The following is a 25,704-nucleotide window of genomic DNA, read 5'->3' as shown; positions in this document are numbered from 1 at the left end:
TTTGAGCTTGAATGCGTAGCTATAGATGCCAAAATACCTTAAAAATCCGACTGAAAATTAGCAATTTACTTGCCAAATGTGAACCAAAAATTTAAGAATAAAAAAACACATATTTTGCCAACATCAAGTATAAATATTAAACCAGAAACGAATAAACGATCATTATCCATGCAAAATACATGCAAGGAGCCTTGATACATGTAACGTTATGCATTTATTTTATACTCCCCTTCTAGGAATATTTGTCATATTTCACCCGTGTTTTTTTCCGTACAAGGTACTCGATTCAAAACAGACTTTTCATACCTCAAAAGCAGTCTTAGCCCTAGGAACAGCTTCAGTCGTAGAAGCTGTCTTGTCGATCACCATACGGATGAAACACCACATCAAATGCCTCCCGACCTTCTCGTCATAATTTTGCAGAAGAATTTGCACTGTAGCTGATCTTGACAAAACTTGCTTGAAATTGTATGGTCGAAACTCACTCGCCGCTACAAGTCTGTCGTACAGTTACGCGAAAGTTAGCTCTCCCTGGCCTACATCGAGCACGTACCAGTCAACAACAACGTTTCCACACGCTTTTACGACCTTAACGCTCACATACTTAGCGACCAAGGGTGGTGAGCCCACCATCTTGCTTCTTTGAACTGTGGCGCGCGGACTCTTGTGCGCACGTACACCATCGTTTTGCGGCACATGTGCTCTTTACCCATTTCGCGTTACGGGTTTCACGTCAATCGGACGATTTGCGGCACTGTCGTGACTCTTTGGTCATAGTTACAGGAAGCGGAATTTCTTGTTTTTTTTTCTAGGAACAGGCCAAAATCAATGCGCGCGCGGACGTCATCCATAAAATTTACTTGGTGTGGCCTTATCCATATTCATCTCTAAAAGACTAAAGGAGATCTTTTTTTATTGTATACTGTCCCATTACTAGGACCAGCCCTTTAAAATAGCCTCTGGTTAGTTGGGCAGCCCTGGCTGTATCATTTTATACAGCCTTATAAATAAAATAAAATAAAATTACATGTAGTGTTCTAATTCCATATTGTTTGTATACATCAACAGATTTCATGTAATTTGACGTCTCTACTCAGATCTAGGCTATTTTGGTGCATGTGATACAAAATGATATCGTTTGTTGTACCTTGTATATTGCGATGGATTTTGTTTGCACGTCGTTGTGAGTTTTATGGTCTTAAACGTCTGTTTGAATTTATCTACTTAATATCCAAGGCCCACCGGAGAGCAATTCATAGTCACAATAGATAAGGACACACCAATTTAATTTCTTGGCTAACGGATTCACCCGCTTCATTTTTGTCTAATTTGAAAAAAAAAATCAGAATCAACTGCAAAATGCTCATATTTTGCATGAACAGTTGAAAACAGTCCTTGTCATCCTAGTTGTTACAGTTATTCCATCTTTCAATGCAATGGTATCATTAAAAGTTCAAAATTCATTGTTTAAATTTTGAACCAGCCTGGTGTGTTGACTTCATGGCTCCTATCGTACCATTTTGGGCCATAATAGGATGCCTAGGCCTGTTTTTATTTTTTATTTTTTCGCCCGCCCGCTCCATTATTTTTCTAGAAAACTCGGTTAACCAAGAAATTAAATTGGTGTGGGCTAAGGGCTGTATAATGTGGAAGTCAATATGATACAACAATGGTACTAGCTATAGGCTGGACCTGAGACATAGCTTTTTATCTCATTTATTTAGTACGTTTTTTTCCCTATAATGTTTCTTTGGTTAAAAAAATTGACACTACCTTACGACCTGGCATGACCCCGATTATATGTATATAATTACGAGTAATGGATCACGTTTATGATATTGGTTTGGTGTATATATTGTTGTATTTCCGTGTATATATGTGTCGTACCCAGGGCCACTCTGTAAAGCAGTGCTACGTCACTGAGTTAGTGCTACCCTGGTTAAAGAATACAGAAATAAATAAATAAAATAAAAACTACTTATCACAACGTTTTAAGTTATCAAATTTTTCCCTTAGAATAAAAATGTTGTTGGCATCCTTAAAAATACGTACTAAATAAATGTGATAAATAATCAATACGGAATAAAAATACGTACTAAATAAATGTGAGAAATAATCAAGTCTCTGGACCTGTGGAGACCGTTATGCCGTGGTGGGACCCCGGACCCTCCGATGGTTCCCTCCCACCAATGGGGAGTCAGGCCGTCAGATGACGAGAGCCCGAGCGAAAATTCATGAGTACTGGAATGTATTTAAATTACATCACGGTGAAGTAGTGCGCAGATCGGTCCCGCTTTAAGCCTGAAGCGGCATCGATACCGGACGGTATGGGGTGAGAGTGGAAGGAAGCTTCCGCCTTGTGTCTAAAAACTCACCTACAGAGCGAGAGGGACAGAGAGCCGTTGGATTGCCTTCTGTTTGTGTTCTGATTTGTTATCATTATGCCGTACCCTCAGGGCAAAGTGCGCGGCAGTGAGGGGATACTAACGGACAGATAGGCGGGTTTCTGGTCGCCTCGGCCCCCACCAGATCGTCCCGAATGCCAGGATACCACAACCACAAGAAGAAGAAGTGCTGTTCACAACTGCCTTGCTCGTACCAGGACGTTTGGAACCGCTAGCATGGCAGGGCACCAGACCCGGGGTTCGTACGCCGTTCTCCTGCTGGTCTGTCTCTTCTGGGTCCCGCGGACTATCCGGGGGTAAGTAGGCCAATATAGATCGCACCACCAACATCACACACACACACACCAGATCTATACAACAACGTATTGTCATTACTGGTGTATATGTGCCGTTAGGTGAAAAGTCGTCACCGCTAAAGAAAAAATATGTCGCATCCCGATACACCCATGGGTACGCAGATGTCGAGATGGCGTTTGAGATTACCGATCCATCGATGACTTGCCTGCAGTTAATGGCCAGGTATCAGTTCCCCCAATACACCAATTGCACATTCAAGAAGAGTGTCTGCAATGTACTAATGGAAATACAAATTCTACAACTCAGCATGGGAACATTTAAGAAAAGATTCCATTCTATAAAGGTAGTTATAATTATGATTCGCCGATTCTCTCCTCGCCAAGGACTGAAAACAAGAGACAGTAAAAATCTATCATTATTTCAGTCAAACGATAGTAAAGAAACGATGTATTCTATGACCATTTCAAATGTCTATAGGTATGAGTATGATGCAATATTAATAAAACAGGCCCAAATAGCACGTCAGACCTGTCTATTGTTATCTAGCTACAGGACTACAAACTCGTTCTGTATACAGTATTACGAGGATATTAGGGTAATTTTGGTGGGTAATACGGTAGCGATAGTTGTTCTCCTTTGGGCCCCAGTAGAGATACACGCCTACCATTCGGTCATCCCGCGTGCCTCTCTCCGCTAAAGCGCCGGCACATTCACGTTCATTTCACAGTCGGCTGGCTCCTCTCACGGCTCGGTCTCCTCTGGACGGTAACATCGCCAATAAAATACGATCTGAGGGCGCCAATTGTTCTTTAAGCGTTGCTTGTTCAAGCAACGGTCTGGTTATTAAAGAAAAAACAAATTCCAAAGGTGTGATACAAGATGAGATATATACACCACAGATGATATCGTAAATTTTTATAATCTTAAAGAGAAAGCAACGCGTTTTTAATGTTTTATGCTTCAATTATCAACACATGACATCATACCAATCATACTAGAAAACTGCACACACCGCATCATTAAATTTTTGCTATCATTAGGATATGTGGGAAAGGTTATTTGCATGCACTCTATACGTACTGAGCTGAAGCAATCAAGTTCGGGTGTCCTTGAAAGCAATGCCTAATGAAATATGATCTTCCGCCGCGTTCATTTGTAACAACATGGAGCTCTAAGTGCACCTTCGACCTGAGAACAACGTGCATCGTTCCTTCATATGTCTCGCTCATTTGACAGCCATTGTTTGGGTCTCTCTTGAAATACAACACTAACTTTGTTTATTTGTTTATTAGAATTCACCACAAGTACAAACATACAAGTGGAAGGGAGGACAAAACAGGGGTATTGACACCTATACAAGTTGTCCTCCCAAACACAACAATATAAATACAGTATAATACAAATTACAAAGTCGAACAATTGTTGACATGAAATACAAATTCCTACAATAGCATACAATAGTCATAAAAATACAATACACTACAATACAATTTACTTTCATCTAGAGTAAACTCTCAAATACTCATTATTACAAAGATATTGTTACAAAGACTCTGTTTCTTGTTACCTAAACGTTACCCATTTGATATTGTTTTGTCTTGTCTTGTGTTGTGTTGTGTTGTGTTGTGATTTTTATTTTAATGTCTAGTGGTGACATAAATATAAGCCATATCACATGAGTGCGTTACCATTATGTATTGTATTGTTTGTACGTAAAAAATAAAAAGTACTAATTCTCCTAAATTAATCATGTCTTTCTACTTTGTGACTACAGGAATACGTCTAAACAAGAGGGCCCGACACCAAGTGTGTTCTTGGACAATCTACTGAAAAAGTACGACGCTAGAATCCGACCGAACTTTAAAGGTAAACTGGGACTCATCTCTCTGTCTGTGTTGTCTGTGCTCTTTGATCACAAATAACTGGTCGTAGTACTAGAAACAGCTAGATGCTAGACTGTCCGAGAGCAAGAACGAATAGATATAAGAACTCGCCTATACCGTACCGATCATGGTCCAACTACTCGACAACTATGGACTGAAACCATGACTGCGGTCTCGTTAGTTTAGTGTTCTGTATCAAATGTAGTCCGGAAAATGTTTAATACGTTTTTAATATCTTTAATATGTTTTTAATATTTTAATATTTTTAGTATGAAATATATTTTTATTGGTTTGTTAATCTTGCGCATATATAACGTATATTAGAATGCAAACCTGTAGTTATAATGTACCGATGTTTTGTAAATTGGTTTACAATTTAGTTTTGTTTTAACTGCGAAAAACTAATAAATCCATCTTGAATCTTGAATCTCTTCAAATATGCCAGACTTTTTCACTTATAATTACACGACCCAATAACCTTTAGGTGATAAAAGACACGTTTATTGATAATATCGCCTGAGGCTTGAATTTATAACTCTACCCTTATTTTCGATAACATATATCGATTGGAGCGACAACGGAAATGTATAGCTTACGGGGAAGTTGTTGCATACATAATGCACGAAATGGCTGCATATGAGAAACCTTGAATATGTAATATAACATAATGTGAATCCAATGCCTTCCGGAAAATGGCTATCCTTAGGCCACACCAATTTAATTTGTTGGTTCTCGTATTTTTTCAGAAAAATATGAAGCGACAGGGCGAAAAAAAAATAAAAAATAAAAACAGGTCTAGGTATCCTATCATAACCACAAATGCTACAATAGGAGCCATGAAGTCAATACAAAAGGCTAAGTTAATATTTAAACAATGAATTTTGAACTTTTAATCAAACCACTGCATTGATAGATGGAAAAACCGTAATAACTAGGAAGGAAAGGACTTCCCTCAACTGTTTGAGTTGGTTTAGATCTAGAACCAGAATCTTTTTTTTTTTTTGCAAATCAGAAAAAAAAGAAGAGGCGAATCCGAGAACCAACAAATTAAATTGGTGTGGCCTTAGTATTGTAATGCTGTGGGTTCTAGCTACTAGTCTAATGCACATGCAGCCAGGGTCTACAGTACTACAACATCTGCAAGTTGAATATGTGTGGGAGGGGGGTTTGGTCTCTGCATCGTTTCGACTGCGTGTCGATGCGAAAACCAGATCAAAAATATCCCTGTCCATGATACATTGTATTACCAGTGCGAACGAACGACGCAAACTTTCTGGCAAAACTCCAGAGGCAGAAAAAAACAGATATTCGAGCTAGATTATCATTACACTGCTTCAATTCCACGAACGTTATGTTAGTGACACATTCAGCAATCATAGTTGAATTTGAAAATATATCAAGCACTTAGATCCCTTGGAAGAATTGCACTGCGTGCAAATGATAGATCTCTTGATATCAGTTCTTGACAACGATATCTTGTATAATTGAATAAACTATCACCCCTCCTTATACCTCAGACAGCAATACTATGCAAGGAAGCAAATTCGTTTAGCAAAAAAAATGAGATTTTACAGAAGATATTTCCACCGACAGGAACGTTCTTCGCGGTACCTTGTCTTGGCGCGGAAGCAAGCTTATTCCGGGAATTCTCCGGGAACGTAGCACGATCGATTGGGGGTTATTTGATAGCACTGTGAGGGTATATCCCTCATCTGCACATATCCTGAAAAGGCGAATAGCTCAGGCAACTTATTACATGTTATTTGATGTCGTTTTGGTAAACAACTACGCACCGTCTTTCATGAAAAAATCCTTTGTTTAGAAAACACCAAGTAATTTTTATAATGACGTCAGCGCGCGCATTGATTTTGGCCTGTTTCCAGAAAAAAAGTCCGCTTCTTGTAGCTATGACAAAAGAGTCACGTCAGTGGGATAAGGGAAGATGTGATGAAAGGAAAGAAACAGGGCAGGACGGCAACTGCTGTTCCACTGTTTTTTTTTTTTCTGTTTTCATGACGAATAAAAGATTTGTTGGTTGTTACATTGTGTTCTCTCATTCGATATGTGTCCTAACATTTGTTGTCCCTTAGTATATTTCAAATCTAGGCATCTTGCTTTTTTCAGCCCTTCTTTTTTTCGCGCTCTCGCATTAGATTTGTGGTCTCTAGGGGACGTCATACATACAAATTACTTGGTGTGTCCTTGTCATTAACCAGTTTATGTACTATTATTATATTATATCATATTATATTATATTATATTATATTATATTATATTATATTCACTTTCGTTGCTGTTTTCTTCAGGCGATGCTGTGAACGTGTCTGTAGACATCTTTGTGAACAGCTTTGGATCAATCGCCGAAACTACAATGGTGAGTAAAAATCTTTTATTTGTATATCATAAATTAAATTTCAAAATGTCAAATGTCATGAACCTGTGTCATTTAGCCTCTGTACACTTTTTTTATTCATTAAGACATCAAAACATAGCAAGGGCAGTGTGGCGCTGCACTCAAGCGTATAAATTATATAAACAGCGCCACACAACAAAAAAGTACAATTAACATTTAAATACACAAGGTTGACATATCAGTGCGCCGTAGTCCCACCACCCCAAGACATTAAAAAATGCTAATGCTAACAAATTTATTTAAAAATTAAGATTACGTGTTAACCTCCTATATCTAATTGGCTCTCTGTACACTTGAAGAAGCCACACAGGCGAAACCGGTCGTGTGACAGGCTGAATAAAAGTTCTAAACGGGAACTATGCGGCTCCAGATGTCTTACTGAGGGATGACTGTGTGTGCAAGATGCCGGTTAGCTTGAGGAATGAATCCCCTCTACTATATATTACATAATATATCAGTTTGAACCCATCTGACCGAGGCACTTTCACCAAGTCAGTTTAGCCGAAGAGCCCGTTACGTAAGTCTCACAACACTCACATGAAAGATAACGTGAACTTTGGCTTTTATTTACGCAATACAAGCTCTATATTTAACAATATGCAATGACATGGGGAGATCTTAAGAGCATCTTTGTGGCCTATGAGGCTTAACTCTGGTAGGTCTTGGCACTTATAACTTACACTCATTTGACATGTCTCCGGCTCTAGATGTCTTACTGAGGGACGACTGCTGTTTGCGAGATGTCGGTTAGCTTGAGGAATGAATCCCCTCTACTATATATTACATAACATATCAGTTTGAACCCATCTGACCGAGGCACTTTCACCAAGTCAGTTTAGCCGAAGAGCCCGTTACGTAAGTCTCACAACACTCACATGAAAGATAACACGAACTTTGCTTTTGGCGTTTATTTACGCAATACAAGCTATATATTCGACAATGACATGGGGAGATCTTAAAGGCACACAGTGCAGTTTTTAGGGCTAGGAAACCCGATTTTTCAAAGCCAATATTCTAGTCATTTATCTACATACTGAGTTGAAACCACAATATCCCAATGTATATTGACCCTAATGGAGCAAAATACCCAAAATGCTGACAGAAAACGGTTAATGGAAGGGCCCTGGGCTGATTTTTAGGGTACCACCTAGAAAAAAAAGGACTAATCTTGGGGCTTGTTTCTGCAGTTTTAAAACCCAAAGTATGAAATGTGCTAATGTGAAGCAGCATTTGTCAATATCATAGAGATTGCCTTCTTCAGAATATTTCCAGTTTTGCTGCTCTGAAATCGCATTGGATGCCTTTAAAGGCATCTTTGTGGCCTATGAGACTTAACTCTGGTACAAGATCTTGGCACTTATAACTTACACCCATTTGACATGTCTCCTTAATGTATACCGCATTCATCGTACCCATTCATGTTGGCTACGTGGTTTGATATCGTCTCAATAGAACCATAAGACCTAATCCTAATTCTTAAGGGTTTGGTGGTTCATTCACTTAAAGCGGCCATTGGGGTCATTCCGCGCGTTAATGTTCTTAACATGTAATACCTTAATCCTGTCTTCATGTTGATTTGCAAATTAATTCCTTGGGGACAGGGAAAACAACTTGCCAGAACTTAAATGGGGGAAATGGAATCTGGAGCTAAGGCTACAGCAAGTAAATTTTATGTATGACATCCTCCGCAGAGTCCAAATATAATAAGATAGGGCGAAAAAAAACAAGGCGGGCCAAAAAAAAACAAGATTCCTACATTTGTTGACATCATAAACTTTATTAAACAAGAGATGATACCTATATTGTGCTATGTTTACTGCCAACTATTACAACATCAATTTCTCACTGAAACAACTTTGAAGTTTTCAATCATTGCATAAATGATTTTAAGTCAGTGAACATCACATATAAAAGGAATGAAACGCATCACTGCATCAAAGTAACTTAGGCAAAACAATAAATCAGAACCTTTTCTTGTCTCCTCTCTTAATAGTTATCTGCCATCCACGTTCCGGCATGGCAACAGACATCTTTGCCCATTTTCGGCATGTTGACCACTGTCAGAGGGCAACAATTTTTTTTTTTTCAAAATCAGGCAAAAATTAATGCACGCGCTGATGTCATCCGTAAAGATTACCTGCTGTGGCCTAAAGTGCTTCGCTATTTCAAGGAAAGCAATGAACACTGAGCTTTTGACACGACCCCTGGCAGTGTGAGAAGCAGCCAAATTACAAACGGTTTGCAGACGATCCCTGTCACACTATCGCATTAATAGCTGATGCAGCAGATATGAATTATGATAGATATGATTAATTACCGATCTGACTCCCTCCCACCCAGGTAGACACGGAGTCTATAGCACGAGTGCAGCGGGGTCTGACTGAGCATTAGGCGGGACTAGTTTAGTATTATCTCCCGCCGATCTAGGCAACCTCACTGTATGTGGTAAGCGATAAGACAGCTCGTGTGACCGGATAATCACATTATCCTGGGTCCTGGGTGGATATCAACATGCCCGTGGTGTCCGATCACATGAGGACATCCATCCATCTCACCAACCGTCCTGACATTATATTATCACTTGATGCAATTCTAACGTGCGAATGGTACAAAAAATATACACCAGTTCAACAATCAGTGGTCTGTCATGTCAAAACATCTTCGACACCATGAATAAGAATCTTTCTGTTCAAAGCATCAAGTGCAGTTTTTAGGGCTTAAGTTGGATCAACACTGTCCCAATGTATATTGACATTCATGGAGCAAAATGCAAAAAATATCTGACGAAAAACGGTTACTGGAAGGACCTGGGTTGATTTTAAGGGTACCATCCAGAAAATAAAGGACTAATCTTGGAGCTTGTTTTAAATGCCTAAGGAAAAAAATGATTCAAATGTGCTAATGCGGGACAGTATGTGTCAATATTATACAGATTGCCTTATTCAGAATATTTCCAGTTTTGCCGCCCAGAAATTGTATTGAATGTCTTTAAGTCCAAAAAACGGGTACCAATTCCTCTATGATTTTCTACCAAATATGAATGACTTCAATCAAATAAGTTCGTTCTTATATAAACCTGCTTTTCTGACAACTCTCCAGTGTCACTGACGAAAGCTAGTGGATACTAGCTGAAACGTCTGACCGTTTCCAAAACCGTATCCAGTTGCTTGAGTAACTGTTTTTTTTGTGCGTATTTGGATGTCTAACCTTCACCGACGTATGAACAATCACTTGCTGAACGGTTTTGCAACCTATGTTTGCAACCATGGAGGTAGAACCAACTATTTTCACTTTAGCAACAATGGAATTGACGCTAGTTGAAGCTGAATGCATTGCATCGTATATTTCCTTTATCTGGAATTCAGTTCACCTAACTTTGTATCAATAGTATTTTCCCCAAAAGCACAAAGAACATGGAAAAATAACTTTTACGATTGTGGATGTGGATTACGAATGAGAAGAGAGAATACATGCATGCTGTGCACATATTTTCTTCGTCGCTGGCCAAAATCAAGAGAGGATTAGTCTTTGCAACGCTATGGAGGTAGATGGTGTAAGCAAGCATGCTACACAACTTTTCATTCAACCAGATGCACCCCCCCCCGAAATACGGATTGTCTTGCATCTTATTTCATGATTAGGATAACTAACTTTAGACTATTTTAGGGTAAATCAATTGCAGGTTTTTTTTACCTCGAATGGCTGAAGATTATGAAAAGCACATTGAATTTAATTAGCCTCCTTTTGCTGTAGATCATTCATCATTTAGAAAGAACAAGAGTTTTTCGACTATTTTTGGGTAAATCAATTGCAGTTTTTTTACCTCGATTGGCTGAGGATTATGAAAAGCCCATTGGATTTAATTAGCCTCCTTCTGCTGTAGATCATTCATCATTTAGAAAGAACAAGGGGTTTCCGACTATTTTGGGGGTAAAGCAATTGTAGTTTATTTACCTCGATTGGCTGAAGATTATGAAAAGCCCATTGAATTTAATTAGTCTCCTTTTGCTTTAGATCAGTCATCATTTAGAAAGAACAAGGGTTTTTCGACTATTTTGGGGTAAATCAATTGCAGCTTTTTTTACCTCGATTGGTTGAAGATTATGAAAAGCCCATTGAATTTAATTAGCCTCCTTTTGCTGTAGATCATTCATCATTTAGAAAGAACAAGGGGTTTTCGACTATTTTGGGGTAAATCAATTTTTTTTAACGGTGTCGCTCAATGCAAGGCCATTGGCCACTTCTAGGCATAGAGCTAGCCTGTAACTGTAACAGCAACTCTTCTCCCTGAGTCAGAAACATCCTCACAAGTAGTGAGGACTAACTGACCCAATAGGAGAAGCAGGGGTTACGAGGCTGGTCGGGAACATTCCCTACCCCTTTTTAGACCATAATGGTTTGTTCCACTTCCGCTCACGTGGGTTCTTTAACGTGCTTGAGGTGTGTCTCTCCTCAAACATTGTAGTTTTTTTTTCCTCGATTGGCTGAAGATTATGAAAAGCCCATTGAATTTAATTAGCCTCCTTTTGCTGTAGATCATTCATCATTTAGAAAGAACAAGGGTCTGCAGATCAATTTTGGCACGCGTGAGGAACACTCTGATTGATGTGTTGACTCATTACACTTGAACGATCTATCATATGTAACGACAGAAATATCGGTTTTGAATAGCGTACCATATCGAGCTTTGGGCGGTAAATCTTTCAATTGATCAGTATATGTACGTATCACGCAAGGGCGTACTTAACATACCTGCATGTGCATTTTGTCTAGTATTAGGCCACACAGGCTTAATTTTATGGATGGCATCCTTTGAAGAACCCCAAACTAGTGCGCGCGGGCGAATAAAAAAATAAATTCCGGCCAAAAATAAAAATGCTACTAAACCACAGGAATACAAAGCCAACTCCCCTGGCCAGCTAAATTCCTTTTAGGTCGATTTCTACCATTTTTTTTCAGTTTGTCACTTCTTTTCTTTTTTCATTTTCACTATAAGCAAACATTCACATAGACATAGAGCCTCCATAATGGACCATAAGCATTAAATGACCAATACATAAAGTAAAGTACATTAGCATTGACATTGAATGACTAATACATAAAGTAATATCTATGAATAAGCCTTACATAAGGTACCCCACTTACCCCGATGCCTCTCCAGCTTCCCTCTCTGAGACGCAATCAGGTATTGTCTTTTGATACAAAATTACTAGTTTTCTAAAGGACTCGATATTCAAAATTTTAGATTTCTACTATTAATTCAACCTGCAAAGAGTCTGGTGGACACTAGTTCATGCTCACGAGATTTGGAATTCAGATATTTTCCCCAGTCAGGAAGAAACAACATTATAGCAGTTCACCTCTATATGACTATTGCAGAATCGACCTCTGGTGCTTTGGTGCACCTGGGGCTCCTAGCAAGAAGAAATATCGGACTGGAACTGTCGAATTTAAAGTCAAGTCGTTGAGGTTAACGTCCGGACAGCAATCGTTCTTGCTGTATTTGCGGATACATCTGAAAATAACGGCTGTTTCTCATACAAAATAACAATTGAAACCGTGTACATGGAACAAGCATGTGTGTATTCAAACGATGAGACAGAAGATCAATTCTGATAATCTATAATCATATAGAAATATTTGCTGCCGTGTGCTATACAGGCTTGTGTTAATAGTGCAATCTCTGAGTCAAAATATTAAATCCCCAGAAGTAATAATACTTCGTTTAGGCATATACAGAAAGGTATAAAGTGAAAATTACAACGGAATATTAAAAACATATTTGGTTATGATAACCCGATGTGAAAAGTACTTCAGGCGTTATCAAATAATAAAAATTTACGTTCTGTCACTAGACAGAATGCACCTACAGGTATGGAAAGTAGAAGTAGAAATATTTTCTGCCGCAGGTATTATACCTATATATGTCAGCTTTGTGTTAATAGTACAATCTCTGAGTCGAAATATTCAATCCCCAGAAGTAACAATACTTCATTTAGGCATATACAAAAAAAGTGTACGGTGAAAATTACAACAGAGTGTTAAACAAAGTAGAAAAATTTGCTGCCGTAGGTATTATACAGGCTTGTGTTAATAGTACAATTTCCGAGTCAGCTGCTTTGGAGGTAATCAGTATTCCGTGTGCCGAACGTATTGCATACATTTGCCGTCAAATGATCAAAAGCGATCGCAGAGCGTGCCGCGGTACACGGGGAGCCCATTCTGCGCAATTTGCGCGGCAATTTTTGCCTCGTGGGCTTTCATTTCGGTCACACCTGGTTGCACGTTTAGTAACGGTTCGTTTAAACTCACTTCCCCCGTCCCTTTTGTTGCACTCAGGATTACCGGGTGAACATTTTCCTGAGACAGCGCTGGAACGACCCGAGACTGAAGTTTATGGATTATAACGAAAGTTTGAGTCTCGACACGAGTTTGCTGGCGAAGATCTGGGTTCCTGACTTGTTCTTCGCGAACGAGAAGGGGGCAAACTTCCACCGAGTGACGACAGAAAACAAACTCCTGAGAATCTCACCCGCCGGCGACATCCTCTACAGTATTAGGTATGATCTTTAATCTCTACTACACAAAACAGTACTTAAGATTGTTACCTCCATGAAAAATGGAGGTATTGTTTTTGGCGCGTCGGTGTATGTGTATGCGTGTGTGTGTTTCCGCACATTTGTAGTCAGCATAACTTCAGAACGCCTTTATGGATTGTGATGATATTTGGTATGCCGGTAGGTCTTAGGAAGCCAAAGGTCAAGGTCAAATATGGGCCTACTGGTGACTGACCTTGGTACTGCAGCAGAACTTCCGGGGAAAACAGATGTGCGGGGTGGCAGGGAAAACAGACGTGGTGACGGCACACTCAAGTTTTTTTCAACTTATATTAATGCCGAATAACTGTCCCTCATTACACAGTTTCAAAAAACTTTTAATAAAAGATATCATACTTCAACCAACCACTATTTCCTGATTTTGCTTTGCTTCCCTTATTTGTTGATTTTACTACCTCCTCATATACTTTATGTTTGTACCGATGATTGTAATAACTAGTTTGATATCTCTTTATTTGTCTAGATGGATAGTTTGCATTATATATTGGTTCTTTGAATTGTTTTTGTTTATTTCCTGCTGTTATTGTTTTCTTTGTTTCAAATTTGGTTTATCTAGTGATAATGGTAATTTATCTTTTAATTCTGTAGTATTGGGGAGAGCCTAAGATAAACCACCAGGTTTCCGGCCCTCCATCTATTTCTCAATTGTTATATATATATATTTTGTTTTATTTGTAAGTGCAAAAACAATAAACAAACAATAAACAAACAAACAAAATAATTACCTTAGTTTGGAAGCACAGAGCCTATTGCCAAGCAATGAGTGTAGCTGCAGAGCAACTTTGTTCTTCATATAGGTCACAAAAAGTAAGCATCGCACGCAATAATATTCCCCTGCCCCGGATTCGGGTAATAAACCGGGAAGATTTTATTACACGGAACCGTTCTGTGCCAGCTGACCTAGTTTTCGCTAGATTGTCCTATCTAGTTTCTGGAGCTTGCCTTTCGATCATTTCATGATCCCAAGTCTTAGAGCTGTAATATCATACAGGCAAGTCTTATAATGTTATTTCTTCTGTCTCATGTTAAGGCATACTGGCATAGTCAGAAGGACTGCTTATTTTTTTTTAGATTATGACAATTGATTACCAGACATGTATACATGCTGAATGCAAGAAGAAGTAGAATTTGAAGTAATGAGGGACACTTGTCGTAGAAAGACTTAAGTTGTTCCAAATTTTAGTCATCTCAAACGTAATCAACAACAGAGAAACAATATTTGTTGTTGCGACAAATCTACTGTAAAACAGGTCGACTTTCGTATTTAAGAGTACGGCCAAGCAAAAAGGGATCTGTTCAAAATTACCCAAAGACATTGTTCTGAAGCAAGTTTAAACTGCAATTTCCAACACAAGACATTGGACTCACCCAACTCCAGTCTTTGTCAAGGAATGAACAATCCACCGCTTCCGTGACGTCACGCAGATAACACACGTGACTCCGTGAGCAGTGGGTTGCAGAAAGTCTGTGGCGCCCCCCGTCTCTGTTGAGGGATGGTTGTAATGCCCTGATGTAGATGGTCTTTTTAATCCCTCGTGCAAATAAGTCCAGTTCTGTGTCCAAGATTTTTATTTTGTCCAGTGAGACTGAAATTTGGGTGAGTCCAATTTGTTGTGTTGGAAATTGCCGTTTAAACTTGCTTCATAATGATTTCTACCAACACAGATAAACTTCCAAGACAAAGACATTGTTATACGGCATTCGGCACATCATGCCATCTTACCGCTGTAGAGATCATGTCAGATCCATTCCACAGCACATTAACCTGTACTGACAACTTGATTTCGAAGTATATTGAACAGTGACAGGCCCATAACCACGTCAAATGGTGGCGAGTCACTTTTGAAATATCAAAAGTCACGTTATGCCATAAAAGTATCGGTGTGGGCCGCACTTAGTTGATTTGGTTTGATTTATTAGACTGTATAAGACATATGTATACAGCCAGGACTGCCCAACTAGCCGGAGGCTATTATAAAGGGCTAGCCCCACAACAAGAACATAAACAATTCGGAACAGGTAACAGTTAACAGTGTCGGTTACACTTCAGATAAACATACTATTACATAACAGATGTTGCGGCCTAACGGTAACAAGCTATGCAATCTGGCCTAGTCGTCATGCGTTTACTATAATTACATTGTGCACTATATTTACATTGTCAATACAATTCTATTGAACTCGTACAGTTTTACTAAGTAGCTGTCATCGAATATTTATCAAGTATTGTCGATCATGTCCAGAGTTTGTTTTTAAAGTACTTAGTTCCGAGTGATTCCCTTTCTTATTTGATGTGATTCCCTTTCTTATTTGATGTGTGGAAGCATTCTAATATTTTGTCAAGTATAAGGTATTGGCATTTATATGCCCAATTGCATTTGCTGTGTATGTGATGCCTGTAAAAGATCAGTATAGACAGGAATGATGCCCTCTTAGCTGTTGACATAAACAGCATATTAGTCCCACCTCTCTCGTGCTCATCATAGAATTACCATGGTCTCCAAAGGGACGTTCTAAAGCCCTTGCTTAGGACTTTCCACTGTCCCAAAGTCTGATCGAGTTAACGCAAACGCTCCTCCACCGCACACAGTATTTCCCTTGGCGTCGAAAATCATTGATACATGGCTAATGCGCATGTCATCATTAAGCCGAGATGCACGCGTTTGTTTCGCTCAATTGAGTGACAGATCTTCAGACAGCTCTGCGGGCTCTTTTCCTCTCCAGTGACACGCAATCCGAAATAAATTTGATCAATCCACCGTCAGATCTATTGGCCTAAAGTTGGTACATTGTACGACTGGGAGTTTCTGGCATTTGAAGCAGAGGAGAGAAATAGACATAATATCTAACTACGGATCAAGAGGTTCTAAAGAGGAGTTTGTACTCATTGACTAGACAAAAGTTCAGGTCTTTGGCATTCCCTTGAAGGGTATCCGTGAATCGTATTTACCAGGTGACTAGAAAGGTAACATTTGCAAAGCAAATGCATAATATTTACCTTCGCCCATTGTATACTCTGCTAATTTTTCCTCCTCAAACACATTCATGTATATTGTGAGAGGAGTTTAAATCCCTCTAGCTGTAAAATTGCAACATGATGTAACCCAGCAATAGTTACCATAGTGACAGACGTCTGGTTCTGGCCATTGAACTGATTTTGTTTGGAGAAGAAGATGAAGAAGAAATGCGGCAAAAACAATATGTTTCCTTCTGCGAAGGTAAACATAATAATCGTAGCGTAGCCTCCAAAAAGGGGTTGCTTGTATGTTATGGAAAAATGTATGGCGTTTCATAGTTCATAATTAGATATGTAATTCTCGAAGAGACATCCAGATATGCTAACGATTTTCCCTCTTATCAGCATGTGCTTGACACAGCTATTCATTAAATAACAGTTGAACACCGTATTTGTCTTTCTTTTCATACTTCAGTATGTAACTGCGTATTCAAAAGCACATTGATTTTTTAGACAATTTATTTTCCTTCAGACGAAAACAGCACCATCTAGCCGGTTGTTACGAGTAATAACCCTATATTTACTATTGGTAATAAAGACACACATTGCCTCACTCAGAAGTAAAATTAGCTTTTCAGCGGATCAGTAGTTTTTGCTGCGAGCTCACCAGGGTGCTTGAACAATTGAAGTTTTACAAGGCAGTAGGTCAGCCATTAGGTGTGTATAACGTGATAGAAGACGACAGAGAGGCGGCCTGTGTGGTCCCGCCATCCGTCACAAATCCCGCCAAATCCCGCTTCAGTACACCTTCAATTCACGCGAGAAACTGTCCCGCGAGATTTGGCCACGTCCCGCGAGACTTGGCTACGTCCCGCGAGACTTCATCCCCTCATACTAAATCGGTGCAATTTACTCCATGAAATAAATGGCTCGGCTCCAAGGATTAAAAGGGAACAGATTAAAGATTTGCCTGGCTTCAGATTTCTCATTATTTCCACTCCAACAAGCGGAATCAAGTTCTCGGTTGTCAGACTTTAATGTAAATGAATGTCCCGACCAGGCGATATCGGAATTTCATATTAGATACCTGCATTGTGCGGATCATGTTTCAATATTCACTGATGAAGCCGTAACTGAGAAATATGGGCAGAAAAATTGGGATTTTGTCTAAAGGGACTGGGGGCCCGCGGCTGGTGATGTATTACTCGCTCATACTTGGAGCAAACGCACGCTAGTATTTATCAGGTTCGACGTAAGGTCCATGAAATGTCAGTTATGTGGGGACAGATGCTTAGTCAACATCACGCATTGTCGAAGGAAGGTCTTTTGGGGCGTTATCTTTTTCGTAATACTCATTGTTGGGATGTAAAAAAAACTATAACTAGAGAAGTAACATTTGCAAAGCAAATGCATAATGTTTACCTTCGGACATGGTCTGCTCTGTTAATTCTTACTCAAACACATTCACATACATGTACTACAAGTATATGGTGACAGGAGCAGAGCAGACCATGAAATTGCAACATTATGTAACCCAACACCAGTCACCATGGTGACAGACGTCAACAGATCATGTCATTGGTCAGATCAGAGGTCACTGTTTGGAGAAGAAGAAGAGGAAGAAACAGAGAAAAAACAATATGTTTTCCTTCGGTAAACATAAAAAACATTGCGATGGTGCTACTCGGCTTATAAAAAGTTTGACAGGAAGGTAGGCCAAAAATATCTTTACAGCAACAATTGTTTTGCCATTATTATTACCGACTGAAGATGATGGAAAATATCTCTCATGAGGAACCATTTTTGTTCCTTTTAGATCAACATTTAATAGTTCATCTGTACGCCTGCTTCAGCATGCATCTGTTATAATGCTATTGTTAAGTCAGCCCTAATGTATGTCACAATGTGTGTAATCATCACACATTTGTATCCTATGTTTTAAAAAGACTATTAGAAAATATTTCTTGGTTTATCTAAAGAAATGAAGTATAATAACTCCAGGTATCTACAATGTAATAACCCTACCTAGAGAAAATAACAATGCGATTTCACTTAAGTTTACTTTATTATGTTTACCGAAGGAAAACATTGTTTTTGCTCAGTTTCTTCTTCTTCTTCTCCAAACAGTGACCTCTGACCTGACCATTGACATGATTTGTTGGCGTCTGTGTGTGGGTTACATAATGTTGCAATTTCATGGTCGGCTCTACTCCTGTCACCATATACTCGTAGTACATTTATGTGAATGTGTTTGAGTAAGAAATTAACAGGGCAGACCATTGCTTTGTTATGCAGATGTTACTTCTCTAGTTACAATTTTATTACATACATTTTCACATACAAACAAATACGAGCGTACAATCTGTAAATAAATGGGTTTGAAGCATTTCACGTGGGTAAAATCTCGGTTACGGAGTTCATCTACCAATATTACGTGCGCAATCTCCCATCACGTACCCCGACGCCACCCTAGCTCTACCGGCACCTAGTCACTCCGCCGTCCGCACACCTCTCAATCAATACCCGGGCAATACTTCACCACGGTCCACACCCCCCTCTAGTCCACATTGTGTCGTAAACAAATTAAGCTGCGGTCAGAAGCAGAGAAAAAAACAAATTGCCTTAATTGGATCATCATAAACGGCCCTGTAATTTAAGAATTTCAATACATAAAAGCGATAATAAACAATTACATCTGCACTTGGGGAGCAGATTTACAATCATTTCATTACTGCCCTGTTGGTAGTTTTATTAATAAGATTTATCACGTCAGACTATCTATTACTATTACCGTAATAATATAACGGTATCTTTGGTACGTATCTCCGCGCAAGTTACAACGGAGGCCCTGCCAAGCCTCAAGGGGTTTTCACATCAAACACACATTATTTCAGCAATACATTGTTCGATCGTTAATGGTACAGAGAGGTCCTAATATACCACCAATAGTCGTTGCCTTATTGAATATGCCTTGGCCATATGGACATAGTGCATGATAAGATTTGCTGGAGGAGTATAGCTCTGTTTGACAATGCAACTTCGTCGACCATATGAACAACTTGACCAACCTTCCCCACAAAGACCCTACTGCGTGGTATACATTTAATGCATGTTGCCTTTATTCTATGAATGAATGAAAGACCTTTATTGTACATTTTTCCTCATTTCAAGTACAGGTCATGGTAAACAGCGATGGTAGACTAAAATGTATCTATAGTAAAATTACATATGTACAGGTTCTGCTTCTTCTCGCTTCTTAAAACAGTTGTAAATGTAAGAACAGATGGAGTTTATAGTACGAGGATTATCGAGTTTTATAAGGAAAGTGAATTTTTCCTTTCTATCTAAAAATCTAAAACTAGGGATATAATCTTGTATACAATTGAAGAGAATCTTTCTCTCATTATTATATAGAGTGCAGTCCACAATAAAATGACTCTCGTCTTCAATCTCATTTAAATAACTCTTCAGTTTTTCTGATATCCAGTACAATTCATGTCTTCTCTCAACGCTGGAAGACCAGTACAGTAAGCTGGCCTATACACTGGCTCTGGCTATCACAACGTACCAAAGATGTAACCAGTTGTGTTGAATGCATGCTGTTTTCTTTTTAGGGAGAAATTCAGTGTATTATAAATAAAGCCAATATGTCTATTTTTGACGTAGCCTCCAAATTCTATCCAAACTTTCACACATATACAAATGAAAAGAAAACTACTCTCCTCTTAACATCCGAAAACCCACAAATTACAGAAAAAGTGGGATCCTTTGTTTTCCTCTGTCTTCAAAAAAGAAGTCAAACCCAGTAGTTTTTACTTGTAGTTTCTTAGTAGTTACCAGTAGTTCTATGTGTACTAATTATCTGTTTTTATACAAATGTTTCTTCTGTTCATGCAATTAGCCATCGGGCATGAATTTGCAATAAAACTTTCAAAACTTTCATTTTTACCACCAGTACGAAGGAATAAACAACCACAATTCGGCCTTCGCCTTGCAGCGACACTATGTGACAAATAAATCAGACTATAGTACTGCTAGTGAAGAATGAAATGGTGATTACTATACACCCCCATTACAAGGTGTGGCGAAAAGACATGGCGCCACTGTAAGGCCCAGGAAAAATTGTCGTGTTTCCTGTTTCAGTCTTGAAAATATTAGGGTCGTTATATTAATTAGGTTGGGATTATCTTTTTCTTTCTTCATTTTTTCATTAGGCTTTGGCAATCTCTAGTGATCCAACTTATACAATACAGTTTAATAGAGTAGAAGTTGCATAAGGGCACTTATATTTTTAATGTCAATGTTGGAAAACCGACTGTACAACGTTTCATCACTCAGGTGTCAGATCAAAAGGTTGATCAGCTTGAAAAATTTATATCCCTTGAAGGAGTCCACCAGAAAAAAAGCCTAGGGTCGGTAGTATTTTCTAGGGTTGGGAAACAGGAAACACAACATTTTTTTTCCTAGGCCTAACTACGTACTCCCTCCAGCTTGGCAGTGGACCGAGAAAATTGATAGATGAACGATAAACCTCAGAAGGGACCCTGCTTTTTCCAGGACGTGCTTTTTCCAGGAAACTGCAATCTCCGTTTATCCAGCGTATCCCTACGGTACTTTGGCATGTCGTTCCGGGCGAGTAGTTCTCATAGGCCTATGTGAATGAAAAAATGGTGCTGTTGTGTTACAATGGACGAAAAGCTCAGCCTTAGGTCACACCAATTTAATTTGTTGGTTCTCGGATTTTTTTTTCAGAAAAAATATGAAGCGACAGGGTGAAAAAAAATAAAAATAAAAACAGGCCTAGGTATCCTATTATAGCCCCAAATGCTTCGACTGGAGCCATGAAGTCAACACAAAAGGCTGGGATAAAATTTAAACAATAAATTTTGAACCAAATCACTGCATCAAAAGATAGAAAAACTGTAAAAACTAGGAAGAAAATGACTTTCCTCAACTGTTGGGAGCATGTTTACTTGATTCAGAACCAGAATCTTTTTTTTTTTGCAAATCAGAAAAAAATTGAAGAGGCGAATCCGAGAACCAACAAATTAAATTGGTGTGGCCTTAAAATCTCCAGTCAGACGGCTATAGGACAGGCCTCTGCACAGGTCATGAGGCGGTGTGAACTTCCTATCGGCCCCGCCAGACAAATTGCTTTACCTCTGCAAACAGATTTACAGGGTAGATGCCCTTGGAGCGGTCGGCCGTGGGCAACTCTGCCCTTTGCGGAAAAAATATACTGCCGCATCGCAAGACAAATGGAGGCGGCCGGCCCTCTGGTATTTACCCCGGTATCAATTGCCGCGCCCTACCCTTCCGCGGCATAGAAGTACTATAAAATGTGTTCACTTTTGTAATAACCACCGGAGAAGAATTACCACCGGACGTTTCTACAGTGCCCAGGGGGATACAAAATACGCTGCCTACATCTCAATTTGATGGGGACATTTCCGCCACCCATTGGAACAAAACGCTCCCATTGCACTTGAATGGAGCGGTGAGGGTTTCATTTGGTTGTCGAGTCTCGTAAATGTGATATTCCATTCGACGTGTGAATTGGTTGCCAGATCGTTAAGCCCTCCCACTCTGCGCTCCATGTTGCGGACCTGATTTATCGGGCACTCAATGCAGTTCACTTCTTTTGTAGATTCCCAATTACTTAACTATTATTGTCCACGTGGTTTTAATGCATATAAGTCCCACACTGCGCTGGACTTGTGAAAAATAGCTCCTCTCCTATATGTATCATAGACTAAAAACAGACCGGTCAAATCTCCCTACTTACGTGCTGCATTAGTAGTCTGTACATCTGTTTGAACTTTGTAAAAGTGTTTCCGTGCAGTTTAATTTTATTGCTGTAAGGTCTCCTCTTTTGAGGCTCATAAAACGCCTTAACGTTTGCCACTTAATATTTGTGTGTGTATGTGTGTGTGTGTGTGTGTGTGTGTGTGTGTGTGTACACATGTTTAAGATATTATGATTTTATGTGCAGGCTTGGCAGAAGATTTTTTGTTCACTTTCCATTTCAGACCGCCGTTCTAGATATTTTGGCATTTAACGTTAGTACTTAAAATTGTCTGTTCTATATGTCGATCCCTCGTCCAGATGTATATATATTATCCTACTATGCAGAGTTCATATATGTGATATTGTAATTTTTACATCCAGGCTTCACAGATTTTTTACTTTCCTCCTCAGCCCGACAGTGTGCGGCTCGGGCGGCCCCAGCTAACGGAGCCGTGAATCCTACCGGAGCGGTCTCCTACCCGAACGGGGCCACCTTCACCTGTAACTCGGGATACACACTGAACGGCCAAGCTACTCCGACGTGCCAAGCTGACGGAAGTTGGAGTCATCCTGTTCCGACATGCACACGTAAAATGACTTTCGAGTTGATATACACATATGATACATGTATACAGCATTGAACATTGAAGTCTATTGTAAACACACCCACCATTTTGTAAAGATATTATTAGGAGGTATACATTTCACAATATTGAAAAGATACAGAATGTCTGTTAACGAGCGTCGCGTTAGGCATATTCAGTACAAAAATAGACCCCTGGAAAAAAAGGTTATGACTATTTCAGTTGTACAATGTCCGGCTCGGACGGCCCCAGCTAACGGAGCGGTGACTCCTACCGGAGCGGTCTCCTACCCGAACGGGGTCACCTTCACCTGTAACACAGGATATCAACTGAACGGCGTTGCTACTCCGACGTGCCAAGCTGACGGAACATGGAGTAGTCCTGTTCCAACATGCCAAGGTAAGTTGACATCTAAAAATTTATAAAATAAGAAAACGTAATTTATACAATTTGACATAAGTAGAAAGGATGAAAAAATAGGAACCAGACGTCTAATAACGAATAAACATTTAGGTAGTTTGTGTATATGTATGTGTGTATATATATATATCTGTGTGTGTGTGTGTGTGTGTGTGTGTGTGTGTGTGTGTGTGTGTGTGTGTGTGTGTGTGTGTGTGTGTGTGTGTGTGGTGTTGGACTTGAATTACAATTTCTATATACTTTTTAGGCATCTAATTCTAATGACTTCGAATTCACTCTACTGAATTTGTTTTCGAGAAATGTGATGCCGCGCATGTATTTTAGTTTTACATGTATTACACCTTTTTTGTGTTTTGTGTCAATTTTTGTCAATTTTAACCATGCTTGACGCGGTAGGTTCAATATATTACACATGCATTCAAGACGTGCAAATGCAACAACACACATCCCTGGTATCTCTAGATAGATAGATTAACGTGTTTCTTGATTAATAAATTTGAAACCTTCGAGTTGTTTCACCGGGTACATTGTAAACTTTACATATTTTGTATACCCCGCGTGCTACACACTAGTTTTTGTAACATGCATAGATTATGAACTGAAGTTGATTGAATGATCAATATACCCAACTGCTGACGGCCTGATGGCAATGACTATATTTAATTTTCGTTATCCTCGACTATGTGACATTCCAAAGCTAAAGAAAAGATTAATTGCCGACTGGTGTAAGGGCTAATTGTGGCTTGATATATGTACTTGTCAAAAAAGTAAGTATATTACCATATTTTTCATTGTATTTCTGACAAGGTTTAGAGCAAATGAAATACATATAGAGTAGCACTAGTCTATCTTAGCCTTACGTAGTTGACTCATTCGTGAGGGACATTTGATAATTGTATGATGCAACCTATCCTCATAGAAAATTCAAACAAACTCTACCACAGGATAGATTTCGGAGATAATTTCCGAACGTTTCGAGTAACATCCACCACAGTGACTGTTCTTAACGTCACTAATAAACTAACAGAACTTGAATTTTCTATCAAATCGTCGAATCAAATCAACTTTATTGCTCAACAACTGTAGATGGTACAATGTATGGAAAAGAAACAACAATGGTACATACACAAACTATACTAAAATATAATTCTAACGAGCTAGTCCATATAATAATAATACTAAAGCTAATCTATTGTGTTTTCTTAGTTGGAGTATTATTACGTTCTGTAATTCAGAGGATATATAAGCTATTTACAATATTGTGTCGCTTTTGTAGTGATTCAAATATGAATTTACCAACGTACACTGATATCTGAGTAGGGCATGAAAGGAGCATATTGAAGATATCTGATTTTGAGTGGGGTAGCTTAATATTAGTTTTGGATTTTCTATGAGTATTGTTTACCTGGATGTCTAACCTTCATCAGCGATGCAATCTATAACTGCAGGAATATTAATATTTTTAGAAGTGAATTATTTTTATGTTTAACGACGGAAAACATATTTTTTTGCTCTGTTCCTTCCTCTTTTTCTTCTTCTCCAAACAGTGACCTCTGATCTGACCAATGACATGATTTGTTGACGTCTGTCACCATGGTGACTGGTGTTGGGTTACATAATGTTGCAATTTCATGGTCTGCTCTGCTCCTGTCACCATATACCAGTAGTACATGTATGTGAATGTGTTTGAGTAAGAATTAACAGAGCAGACCATGTCCGAAAGTAAACATTATGCATTTGCTTTGCAAATGTTACTTCTCTAGTTGTCGTCTATGTCAGCATTCCCTCGTTCCGCATTTTCCCCATTGGCGCCAGAATACATCCTATGTGAATAATGGCGCTAACGACTTCGATGCGACACAAGCTAAGGCCACAGCAAGTAAACTTTATGGATGACATCCTCCACAGATTCCAAATCTAACGCGATAGAGCGAAGAAAAGGCGGGCAAAAAATCATAAAATCATAAACCTTGTCAAACAAGAAATGATACCTATACTGTGCTAAGTTTACTGCCAACTATTACAACATCTATTTGTCACTGAAACAGTTTTAAAAATAAGTTTCAATCATTGCACAAATGGTTTTGATTCAGTGGGAACATCACATATATACAGCCGCCATCACATATAAAAGGAATGAAATACTTCTTGGCATTAACGTAAAAAAAACAATAAATCAGAGCCTTGTCTTGTCTCCTCTCTTCATATCTATCTGCTATCCACGTTCCGGCATGGCCTTAGACAGCTTTGCCCATTTTCGGCATGTTGACCTCTGTCAGAGGGCAACAAAATTTCTTCTTTTTTTTCAAAATCAGGCCAAAATTAATGCGCGTGCTGATGTC

The 25,704-nt window shown here is 39.1% G+C and overlaps 1 protein-coding gene and 1 long non-coding RNA gene across 3 annotated transcripts in view; one reads left to right on the top strand and one right to left on the bottom strand.

The window, feature by feature from the left end:
* The window catches only part of LOC109487826, a 1,759-nt gene extending 987 nt beyond the window's left edge, over positions 1-772 (bottom strand). Inside the window, exon 1 of the long non-coding RNA XR_002141282.1 lies at positions 307-772. This is a non-coding gene — a long non-coding RNA (uncharacterized LOC109487826). The remainder of the gene's footprint in view (positions 1-306) is intronic.
* LOC109487811 (glycine receptor subunit alpha-2-like) overlaps positions 1-25,704 on the top strand; it is an 85,650-nt gene that overhangs the window by 24,394 nt on the left and 35,552 nt on the right. Inside the window, exons 2-5 of one of the 2 annotated variants that reach the window (XM_019791891.1) lie at positions 2,457-2,701; positions 4,477-4,568; positions 6,892-6,959; positions 13,338-13,558. In XM_019791891.1, the coding sequence (XP_019647450.1) occupies positions 2,622-2,701; positions 4,477-4,568; positions 6,892-6,959; positions 13,338-13,558 (461 nt within the window). In that variant the 5' untranslated portion in view covers positions 2,457-2,621. Of the gene's footprint in view, positions 1-2,226; positions 2,702-4,476; positions 4,569-6,891; positions 6,960-13,337; positions 13,559-25,704 lie in introns of those variants that run through there. The other variant, XM_019791892.1, reaches the window with a different exon arrangement.

Source organism: Branchiostoma belcheri, unplaced genomic scaffold (assembly GCF_001625305.1).
Source record: "Branchiostoma belcheri isolate BF01 breed outbred unplaced genomic scaffold, Haploidv18h27 scaffold9, whole genome shotgun sequence".
In the NCBI taxonomy this organism is placed as follows: domain Eukaryota; kingdom Metazoa; phylum Chordata; class Leptocardii; order Amphioxiformes; family Branchiostomatidae; genus Branchiostoma; species Branchiostoma belcheri.
This window is presented reverse-complemented; position numbering and strand designations above follow the sequence as displayed.